Below are 12,091 nucleotides of genomic sequence, written 5' to 3' on the forward strand. Positions count from 1 at the left end.
TGGGGGGAATAAAAGAAAGCTTGAAGAAAAGCTCTATTTGATCTCTCATTGCCTGCTTTGTTATGTAATCAGAAAAGATGCTTTGACAGGAGAAATGTGACCCCTTTTATGCTTTGGTGGGGAGCACTGTATTTTTAAGTGGTTGTCAATTGCTTGTCTATTATAAGATTTAAATACACTCTGGAAGGAAGGTAATTTTTTAATTCCTTTTTAGACTGTAGCTATTAAACATGTAGTGTCTAAGCACTATTGTTGGACTTGGAGATAAATTGCTACTGATAACACCTGAAAGATTGTATGGTATAAAAATATGTTCTAAGATGATTGTATACAAGACACTTTGCTTTTGAGTCACCTTATCAGATTTTCATAGAATTCTAAGGTCTTTCTAATTCTGGGTTATTCCTGATTATAGTCTATTTTGACATCATGTTTTATTGCTACAGAAATGATTTATGTCACAAACAATACTAGGAATCTAACTGAAATTACCTCTTGAAGAGGTGAAAAGCTAGACTCTCAAGGCTTATCTTCAGGCCAAGCAAGCAAGGCAAAAAGCAGGAAGCACAGCCTAATTGGTTCTTAATAAAAAAATTATTCCAAATTTTCCATGAGCCTCAAGCATTTTTTTTTTCACTTGTAGCAAGAATTACTATCAAACTCTACTTACTGGGCCAGAGACCCTTGCGGTGTTAGCGGAAGACTTGACCCTCTTATAGCACACTACCTATGCTTGTGAGTGCAAACCACAGCCAGCAGCCTCAAATCCAAGCTCTACCAATGTGAAGGAGCCTCACGCATTATTAGAAGCCTCCTTTCTGGTAGGGAGGAACTGATATTTGGAATGCCAAGGACAATTCCATACTGAGAACTAAAAAACAGGTAGAATTTGTTCTATTTAATTTTAAAAAATACACCTCGTATTTTTCAAATATTTTAAATCTTAGGATGTGCTCTGATAATCTTCTGTAAAACAAAAACCCTTCAAACCCACTTAAATAGGTGACATTTCATTTCAACAAATGGGATGAGCAAATTGGAACATCTGGTGGAAAAATCCAGTTAGCTGCTTTCTATTTTTCTCGAAGGCAGAGCTTGGAGTTGAGCCCCCTGGAGAGTGCAGTTCCCTTCTGAGCCAGGTGTTAGTGGCCACTGCCCTGCTGGGCAACACCCAACCCTACGAAGGCTGCCTGGCACAGCGCTTATTCTGCAGCCCCGTTGCATCTCAGATGAATGGAATTGGAAGCATTTCATTCTTCCCATTTCATACAGGATTTAACCATCAGTTTACTTTGACAAAAGAAATATGTTACTGTTGTATTTTCCTCTTTGTTTAATAAAATACAGGTTGCACTTAAACTAAGTTTAATTCATTTCTATTCCTTGGTACCCAAAGTCTTACTTAATTTCTGCTTTAAAACTGAAAACTGACCGCAGTTGTAATTGACTTAATTAAGGATTTTTTTTTTTTTTTTTTAACATCCTGAGTTCTCTAAACCAGGAGCATTAAAGAGCTGTCTTTTCTAAGATGTGGTTGCTCCACTGTCCTTTTCCAGATAGCTTTGGCTCTACAGCACTGTCACCTGTTAAACATTGCTCACAGAGACCTCAAGCCTGAAAATCTGCTCTTCAAGGATAACTCTTTGGTGAGATGACTTGTTTTGCTGCATTTTAGTGCTGCCACACTCAGCATAGTTCAGGAATGGGTGTGTAGGTGTGTTATGTGTTTGGAGTGCTCTGAATCCATGGTGAGGAGGCTTTAAGCCAAAGTGCTTCAGGCAGCCTACTTTCCCCACTTGTTTCCTTGCTAGAGGCTCAGAGAAATTCTACTGTACCCCTGGCATTGATAATTTTGGATGGTACTGATAATGCATTTGTAAGACTTAAGATTTTGGATATTATTTGGAGGTACTTTGGGAAGGGGCAGTAATCTATATGCTGTTAAAAATTACCTTTAGGCGTAATGGTTATATTTGCTGTTAATTTTGATCAGGTGTTTTTTCCTCTCCCGTCTCACCCCTTGCCCTGTGTACCATGTCCCACCAAATAAGTTGCTCTGGCTATCTTGAAGCTGATGGTAAAAGTGAAATCACACCCTGGATCGAAAAGAGATGATGGGCCAGTAGATAGAGTCAGGGGGCACTTGGCTAAGATTTTTTTTTTTTTTCTTTTGGCTAAAATCTTGATTTTAGTACTGCAAATTACCAGTCATGAAACAAGGCCAACTGTGAGTGGGCAGAAATTCTTTACCTCTGTATTACTAAGAAAGATTCTTCAGTATGAATCATTGTCTTCAGATGTGAGGACATGCTATTCATAGGCTCAGGTGTTAGTCAGAAACCCATGAGTGAGAGCTCAAGGTAATATGTCTTCCACTTGGATTTTCCTTTAGTGTTTACTGAGAACTCTGGAGCAATGACTTCCATTTGCTTTATTTTAGGATGCCCCAGTGAAGTTGTGTGACTTTGGGTTTGCCAAAATTGACCAAGGTGACTTGATGACACCCCAATTCACCCCTTATTATGTAGCACCTCAGGTAAGTGTTTGCTGTTTCTGCCACAGGATGTATCACCATGCTGTCTATAGACTCACATTTCTTCTCTTCTGCAGCACAAGTAAGTGTGTATTACAAATGGGAAAGGGAGAGCTCAGCTTCAGAAACCTACAGTCTGCTTAATTAGGTGCAGGCATTTTATTCACTTAAAATCAACTTCTTGGGGCGCCTGGGTGGCTCAGTTGGCTAAATGTCTGACTTTGGCTCAGGTCATGATCTCATGGTTTGTGAATTCAAACCCCACATCGGGCTCTGTGCTGACAGCTCGGAGCCTGGAGCCTGCTTTGGATTCTGTGTTTCCCTCTCTCTCTGCCCTTCCCCGACTCGTGCTCTGTCTCTCTCTCAAAAATAAATAAACATTAAAAACAATTTAAAAATTTTTTAAATTAAGAAATAAAATCAATAAATTTTAAATTAAAAAATAAATTCAACTTCTTTTAAAATCATGGTTTGATGTACAATTAAAAAAACTCCTACTTTAAGTGTAGTTTGATGAGCTTTGACACAGATACTCCTGCATAATTACTACCACAATCAAGATATAAAATATTTCCATCACTTCAGAAGCTCTTGTGAACCTTTGTAGTCAGTCTGCTCCCAGCTTAACCCCTGGCTCCAGGAAAACACTGATCTGCTTTCTGTCATCATGGATTAGTTTTGCCGGTTATAGAAATTCATATGAATGGAACTCGTGTACCTGTTGTATTTCACTTCTTTTGCTTAGCGTGTGTTTGAAATTCATCCATGTTGCTGCACGTAGCATCAGTTCCTTTTTCTTGTTAAGTAGTATTCTATAATAGGACTAAGCCATGTTTTGTTTATCCATTCACTGACTGATGGCTATTTTGGATTGTTTCCTTTTTGGACTATAATGAAGAAAGCTGCTGGGAACATTCATTTACAAATTTGAGGGGACATCTTTTCCAAAATGGTTGTACCATTTTACATATTCACCAGTTAAAGAGTTTCAGTTGCTTCATGTTCTTACCAACTTATGTTACACTTTATAATCTCAGTCTTTCTGGTAGGGCCACAGTATTATTTCATTATGGATTTGATTATAGCATTTTCTTAATGGCTACTGTTGAGTGCTTTTTCATGTGTTTGTTGGACATTTTATTGTGAAATATGTGTACACCATTCTCTTGTAAAGTATGTGTACAAATCTCTTGCCCTTTTTTGGTTGTTGGTTTTATAATTGAGGTATAAAAAGTTCTTACTATTTTCTGGATACAAGTTCTTTGTTGTATATGTATATTACTTTTTATTGCTACCATGACAAATTGCCACAAACTTAGTGGCTTGAAACAACACATTTATTATCTCAAAGTTTTGGAGGTTAGAAGTCTGAAATGGTTCATGGTGTTGGTAGGACTGTGTTCCTTCTGGAATCTCTAGGGGAGAATTCATTCCCTTGCCTTTTCCAGCTTTGTGAGGTGCCTTGCATTCTTTGGCTGGTAGCCTCTTCTTCCGTTTTCAAAGCCAGTAGTATGGCATCTTCCAGTTTCTCTGATTCTGACACTCTTGCTTCCCATTTATAATTGTGATTACATTAGACACACCCAGATAATCCAGGATAGTCTCCCATCTCAACATCCTTCATTTAAATATATATATTTTTTAACGTTTATTTATTTTTGAGACAGAGAAAGACCGAGCATGAACGGGGGAGGGTCAGAGAGAGGGAGACACAGAATCTGAAGCAGGCTCCAGGCTCTGAGCTGTCCGCACAGAGGCCGACGCGGGGCTCAAACTCACAGACCATGAGATCATGACCAGAGCTGAAGTCAGATGCTTAACTGACTGAGCCTCCCAGGCGCCCCACAACATCCTTCATTTAATAAAATCTGCAAAGTCCCTTTGCTCTGTAGGGTAACATATTCACAGGCTTCAGGGATTAGGACATGGAAATCTTTGGGGAGCTATTATTCTGCCTACCACATATATATTATGAATATTTCTCTCAGACTGTGGCTTGCATTTCAGTTTTCTTAATGGTCTTTTGAAGAGCAGCAGTTTTTTGTTCTTATTTAAAAAATTTTTTTAGGGGCGGCTGGGTGGCGCAGTCGGTTAAGCGTCCGACTTCAGCCAGGTCACGATCTCGCGGTCCGTGAGTTCGAGCCCCGCGTCAGGCTCTGGGCTGATGGCTCGGAGCCTGGAGCCTGTTTCCGGTTCTGTGTCTCCCTCTCTCTCTGCCCCTCCCCCGTTCATGCTCTGTCTCTCTCTGTCCCAAAAATAAATAAACGTTGAAAAAAAAAAATTTAAAAAAATTTTTTTAAATTTGTTGGGTGAAACCATTTCCACCTCTCCCACATGCATGCATGCATATGCACACATACGCACCACACTGTTCCACCCCAGTAAGCTAAGCAGCCACCTAGTGGAGAATGGAGCCATTACACTAAGTCCTGCCTAAGTGCGCCCTCCAAGCATATCCCGTAGAAAAACAGCATAAGGCATTCCACCTGCTTAGTGTATGGACTATGGAAGGCTTCATAGTTTCAGTTCTGGGGTAAACTGGATGTAACTTCATTCGGGTTTCATTCTGTTCGCTGGTTCATTTATTTGTTCGTTTTATTTGCTTCTGTTTTTGCTGAAATGTTTCCTTTTTTCTTTTTCCTTTTCTTCCTCATTCTTGAATACAGAAAGAAAATTTTATTTTTTATTTTTATTCCTTTATTTTTTATTTAAAAAGTTTTTTTTATTTCTCTTTCATTTTATTTCATTTTATTTTATTTTATTACATTAAGTTTTTTTAATTTTTAAATTTTTTCTTATCTTTTTTTTCTTTTATCCTTTCCTTTTTTTTCTCTGTTCTATCAAGCTTCTGTCAACAAGCAGACCAAAACACACTTAGGATCTAGCTTCCTTTATTTGATTTTTGTTTTGTTTTAAAATTTTTACTTTTCATCTTTTACTTTATTAATTTTTTTCTTCCTCCAAATGACAAAACGAAGGAATTCACCCCAAAAGAAAGAAGAGGAAGAACTGACAGCCAGGGGCTTAATCAACACAGATATAAGCAAGATGTCTGAACTAAAATTTAGAACCACGATAATAAGAATACCAACTGGGGTTGAAAACGTCATAGAATCCTTTTCTGTGGATATAAAAAAAATAAAATCTAGTCAGGAAGAAATTAAAATGTGATAACTGAGACACAATCTTGAATGGATGCCATAACGGCAAGGATGGATGAAGTAGAGCAATGAATCAGCGATTTAGATGACCAGATTATAGACTAATGAAGCAGAAAAAAAGAGGGAAACAAAGGCAAAGGAGCATGATACAAGGCTTAGAGAACTCAGTGACTTATTAAAAAGGAATAACATCTGAATCATAGGAGTCCCAGAAGATGAAGAGAGAAAAAGGGGCAGGAGTTTTATGTGAGCAAATTATGGTGGAAGACTTTCCTAATCTGGGAAGGACACAGACATCAAAATCCAAGAAGCACAGGAACTCCCATTAGATTCAACAAAACCCGACCATCACCAAGGCGTATCATAATCAAATTCACAAAATACACAGACAAGAAAGAATTATGAAAGCAGCAAAGAAAAAAAAAGTCCTTAACTATAAGGGAAGACAAATCAGGTTTGCAGCAGACCTATCCACAGAAACTTGGCAGGCCAGAAAAGAGTGGCAGGTATATTCAATATGCTGATTTGGAAAAATATGTAGCCAAGAATTCTTTATCCAGCAAAGCTGTCATTTAGAATAGAAGGAGAGATGGGGCGCCTGGGTGGCGCAGTCGGTTAAGCGTCCGACTTCAGCCAGGTCACAATCTCGCGGTCCGTGAGTTCGAGCCCCGCGTCGGGCTCTGGGCTGATGGCTCAGAGCCTGGAGCCTGTTTCCGATTCTGTGTCTCCCTCTCTCTCTGCCCCTCCCCCGTTCATACTCTGTCTCTCTCTGTCCCAAAAATAAATAAACGTTGAAAAAAAAATTAAAAAAAAAAAAATAGAATAGAAGGAGAGATAAAGTGTTTCCCAGACAAAAACTAAAGGAGTTTGTGACCACTAAACCAGCCCTGCAAGAAATTGTAAGGGGGACTTTTGTGTGGAGAAAAGACAAAACAGAAAAGACCAAGAGCAACAAAGACTAGAAAGGACTAGAGAGCATCATCAGAAATACCAACTCAATAGGCAACTGAACTGTGCTAAATTCGTATCTTTCAGTACACTAAATGCTCCAATCAAAAGATATAGGGTATCAGAATGGATAAGAAAACAAGACCCATCTGTATGCTGCTTATAAGAGACTCATTTTGGACCTAAAGACAACTGTAGATTGAAAGTAAGGGGATGGAGAATGATCTGTCATGCTAATGGTTCTCAAAAGAAAGCTGGTGTAGCCATACTTATATCAGACAAACTAGATTTTAAAATAAAGACTGTAGCAAGAGATGAAGAAGGGCATTATATCATAATTAAGAGATAGACATCCACCAAGAAGATCTAACAATGGTAAATACTTATACCCCCAATATGAAAGCACCCAAATATATAAATCAATTAATCACAAACATAAACTCATTGATAATAATACCATAATAGTAGGAGACTTCAACACTCCACTTACAGCAATGGGCAGATCATCTAAGCAGAAAATCAACAAGGAAACAATGGCACTGAATGACACACTGGACCAGATGGACTTAACAGATATATTCAGAACATTTCATCCTAAAGCAGCAGAATACAGGCATTCTTCTTGAGTGTACATGGAACATTCTCCAAATAGATCACACACTGGGTCACAAACCAGCCCTCAATAAGTACAAAAAGGTAGAGATCATACCTTGCATATTTTCAGATCACAGCACTATGAAACTCGAAATCAACCACAAGAAAAAATTTGGAAAGAACACAAATACTTAGAGATTAAAGAACATCCTACTCAATAATGAATGCGTTAACCAAGAAATTAAAAATACATAGAAGCCAATGAAAATGAAAACACGACAACCCACAACCTCTGGGATGTAGCAAAGGCAGTCATAAGAGGGAGGTATATAGGAATCCAGGCCTTCCTAAAGGAGGAAGAAAGGTCTCAATTATACAACCTAACCATACACCTAAGAGAGCTGGAAAAAGAACAGCAAATAAAGCCCAAAACCAGCAGAAGAAGGGAAATAATAAAAATTAGGGTAGAAATAAATTATATCAAAATCAGAAAAATGGTAGGACAGATCGATGAAACCAGGAGCTCTTTTTAAACAATTAACAAAATTGATAATCCCCTAGCCAGACTGATCAAAAAGAAAAAGGAAAGGACCCAAATAAACAAAATCATGAATGAAAGAGGAGAGATCACAACCAACACTGCAGAAATACAAATGATAATAAGAATATTATGAGCAATCATATGCCAACAAATTGGGCAATTTGAAAGAAATGGACAAATTTCTAGAAACATATAAACGCCAAAACTGAAATAGGAAGAAATAGAAAATTTGAACAGATCCATAACCAGTAAAGAAATGGAATCAGTAATCAAAAATCTCTCAACAAACAAGAGTCCAGGGCCAGATGGCTTTCCAGGGGAATTCTACCAAACATTTAAAGAAGAGTTAACATCTATTCTTTTGAAGCTGTTCCAAAAAATAGAAATGGAAGGAAAACTTCCAAACTCATTCTGTGAAGCCAGCATTACCTTGATTCCAAAACCAAAGACCCCAATTAAAGGAGAACTATAGACCAATTTCCCTGATGAGCATGGATGTAAAAATTCTCAACAAGATACTAGCCAACTGGATCCAACAATACATTAAAAGAATTATACTCACCATGATCAAGTGGGATTTATTCCTGGGATGCAGGAATAAATTTGTGCAATATCCACATATCAATCAATGTGATACATCATATTAATAAAAGAAAGGACAAGAACCACATGATCCTCTCCATAGATGCTGAAAAGCATTTGACAAAATACAGCACTGTTTCTTGATAAAAACCCTCAAAAAAGTAGGGATAGACAGATCATACCTCAAGGTCATAAAGGCCACATACGAAAGACCCACTGCTAATATCATCCTCAATGGGATAAAACTGAGAGCGTTCCTCTAAGGACAGGAGCACGACAGGGATGTCCACTCTCACCACTGTAAATCAACATAGTGTTGGAAGTCCTAGCCTCAGCAATCAGACAACAGAAAGAAATAAAAGGCATAAATCGGCAAAGAGGAAGTCAAACTTTCACTCTTTGCAGACAACACGATACTCTAAGTAGAAAACCCAAAGGACTCCACCAAAAAAACTGCTAGAACTGATTCATGAGTTCATCAAAGTCGCAGGATATAAAATCAATGTACAGGTTGGTTGCATTTCTATACACCAATAATGAAGCAGCAGAAGGAGAAATCAAGGAATTGATCCTATTCACAGTTGTACCAAAAACCATAAAATACCTTGGAATAAACCTAACCAAAGAGGTGAAAAATCTATACACTGAAAACTATAGAAAGCTTATGAAAGAAATTGAAGACGACACACAAGAAAATGGAAAAATATTCCACGCTCAATGAATTGGAAGAACAAATACTGTTAAAATGTCGATACTATGAAAGCAATCTACATATTCAATGCAATCCCTATCAAAATAACACCAGCATTCTTCACAGAGCTAGAACAAACAATCCTAAAATTTATATGGAACAGAAAAAACCCTGAATAGCCAAAGCAATCCTGAGAAAGAAAACCAAAGCTGGAGGCATCACAATTCCGGACGTCAAGTTGTATTACAAACTGTAATCATCAGGACAGTATGGTACTGGCCCCAAAACACTCAGATCAATGGAACAGAATAGAGAACCCAGAAATAGACCCACAAATGTATGGCCAACTAATCTTTGACAAAGTAAGAAAGAATATCCAATGGAAAAAAAGACAGTCTCTTTGGCAAATGGTTTTGGGAAAACTGGACAGCGACATGCAGAAGAACGAACCTGGACCACTTTCTTACACCATACACAAAAATAAACCTAAAATGGATGAAAGACCTAAATGTAAGACAGGAAGCCATCAAAATCCTAGAAGAGAAAGCAGGCAAAAAGCTCTTTGACCTCGGCTGCAGCAACTTCTTACTCAACACATCTCCAGAGGCAAGGGAAACAAAAGCAAAAATGAACCATTGGGACCTCATCAAGATAAAAAGCTTCTGCACAGTGAAGGAAACAATCAGTAAAACTAAGACAACCAACGGAATGGGAGAAGATATTTGCAAATGACATACCAGGATAAAGGATTAATATCCCAAACATATAAAGAACTTATCAAACTCAACACCCAAAAAAATAAATAATCCAGTGAAGAAATGGGCAAAAGACATGAATAGACACTTCTTCAAAGAAGACATCCAGATGGCCAACCAACACGTGAAAAAATGTTCAACATCTGTCATCATCAGGGAAGTACAAATCAAAACCACAATGAGATACCACCTCACACCTGTCAGAATGGCTAACATTAACAATTCAGGCAACGACAGATGTTGGCGAGGATGCAGAGAAAGAGGATCTCTTCTGCATCGTTGGTGGCAATGCAAGCTGGTGCAGCCACTCTGGAAAACAGTATGGAGATTCCTCAAAAAATTAAAAACAGAACTACCCTACGACCCAGCAATTGCACTACTAGGTATTTATCCAAGGGATGCAGGTATGCTGTTTTGAAGGGGCACATGCACCCCAATGTTTATATTGACAATAGCCAAAGTGTGGAAAGAGCCCAAATGTCCATTGATGGATGAATGGATAAAGATATATACACAACACATACATATATATAATGGAGTATTACTAGGCAATCAAAAAGAATGAAATCTTGCCATTTGCAGCTATGTGAATGGAACTAGAGGGTATTTTGCTAAGCGAAATTGGTCAGTCAGAGGAAGACAAGTATCATATGACTTCAAGTATCATCAAACAGATGAACATAGGGGAAGGGAAGCAAAAATAATATAAAAACAGGGAGGGGGACAAAACATAAGAGACTCTTAAAATATAGAGAAAAAAACAGGGTTGCTGGAGGGGTTATGGGAGGGGGGATGGGCTAAATGGGTAAGGGGCATTAAGGAATCTACTCCTGAAATCATTGTTGCACTAACAATGCAACTAAATATGCTAACTAACTTGGATGTAAATTAAAAAATAAATAGATAGATACGTATTTTAGGGTTTTCATTGTAGAAAATGTTTAATGATTCAGTCAGTTTAAAAATACAGATCTGTTTATTGAAGTTTTGTATATATTTTTTAATCTTTTCAAATGTTTATTTACTTTTGAGAGAGAGACAGAATGCGAGCGGGGAGGGGCAGAGAGTAAGGGAGACACAGAATCTGAAGCAGGCTCCAGGCTTCGAGCTGTCAGCACAAAGCCTGATGCGGGGCTTGAACCCATGAACCTGAGCCAAAGTCAAACACTTAACCACCGCCACCCAGGTGCCTCATGTTTATTTATTTTTAATGTTACTTCTCCACCATTAGCTTTGGCCTTGCCTATGCACTGTGTGCCTCAGAGGGGTGTCAATTCACAGTCTTCTCCTCTAGCACTAGATTGTGCTTGCCAGCCTGGTGGAGGGTATTGGCAGCAGCAGGTATCTTTTTCTGAACCAGCCTCAGTCTTGTGCAGGTCCTGTTGAGTATCTGGTGGAAGTCTGTGCAGAAGCGTCTGTGAGTGGTGCAAACTCCTCTTGTTTCTATGGTTCCTACAGGGTCTTCTAGCCCTCATGCTAGCCCACACTTTGCCTTTAGCAATTTGCTAAAAATTTAGCTGAATTCTTTTTACTCATATGGCATGCTATAATGCTCCCTCCTGGCTTGTCATAGGTGAGCCAGTTTTCACATCTTGCTTCTTACTGGAAGGGCCTTTCTTTAGAATGCACAATATTTCATTGTCTTGAGACCTCTGATCTCTAATAGGTTCAAGAAAAGTGATGATTTTGTAGTTTAGCTTTTCCTTGCTGTTAGGATGGGAGTAACACTCCAGCTTTCTACATCCTAGATCCTAATCAGGTCTCAGAAATTTGACTGTGGTGTAGGTGTTTGTTTGTTTGTTTCCTACTAGGGGTTTATTGAGTTCCTTGGATCCATCAGTTTATGGTGTTTATCAGTTTAGGACAATTTTCAGACATTTCTTCAAATATTTTTCTGCTTGTCCTCTCTCTGCCTTTTTCCAAAGACTCCAGTGACATGTAGGTTAGATCACACACAGAGCATTAAAGGTTCTGTTTTGTTTTGTTTTGTTTTTAAGATTTTATTTTTAAGTAATCTCTACACCCAAGGTAGGGCTTGAATTCCCAACCCCGAGATCAAGAGTTTCATGGTCCATCTATCGACTGAGCCAGCCAGACACTCCGTGATCTTTTTGTTTTTTTTTTTTCATCTTTTTTTCTCTTTCACTTTGGCCAAATTCTGTTACTATGATTTGAATTTCACTACTCTTTTCTTCTGCATTGTCTAATCTGTGAATTTCTTCATTTCTGATTTACTTAATGTTTATTTATTTATTTTGAGAGAAAGTGAGTGAGCAGGGAAGGGGC

General features: G+C 38.3%; 1 protein-coding gene and 1 non-coding gene across 3 annotated transcripts in view; one reads left to right on the plus strand and one right to left on the minus strand.

Moving 5' to 3' along the window:
• Nucleotides 1-12,091, plus strand: part of MAPKAPK5 (MAPK activated protein kinase 5) — a 42,741-nt gene that overhangs the window by 15,135 nt on the left and 15,515 nt on the right. For both annotated transcript variants that reach the window (XM_047088123.1, XM_047088124.1), the window contains exons 6-7: nt 1,557-1,646; nt 2,441-2,536. In XM_047088123.1, coding sequence (XP_046944079.1) covers nt 1,557-1,646; nt 2,441-2,536 — 186 coding nt within the window. The remainder of the gene's footprint in view (nt 1-1,556; nt 1,647-2,440; nt 2,537-12,091) is intronic.
• On the minus strand, nt 636-789 carry LOC124518564 (small nucleolar RNA SNORA62/SNORA6 family). The gene has a single exon (XR_006963693.1). It is a non-coding gene; the product is annotated as a small nucleolar RNA SNORA62/SNORA6 family (small nucleolar RNA).

Source organism: Lynx rufus, unplaced genomic scaffold (genome assembly GCF_022079265.1).
Source record: "Lynx rufus isolate CCGP_SWC_20201006 ecotype Redwood Valley unplaced genomic scaffold, mLynRuf1.p SCAF_24, whole genome shotgun sequence".
In the NCBI taxonomy this organism is placed as follows: Eukaryota; Metazoa; Chordata; class Mammalia; order Carnivora; family Felidae; genus Lynx; species Lynx rufus.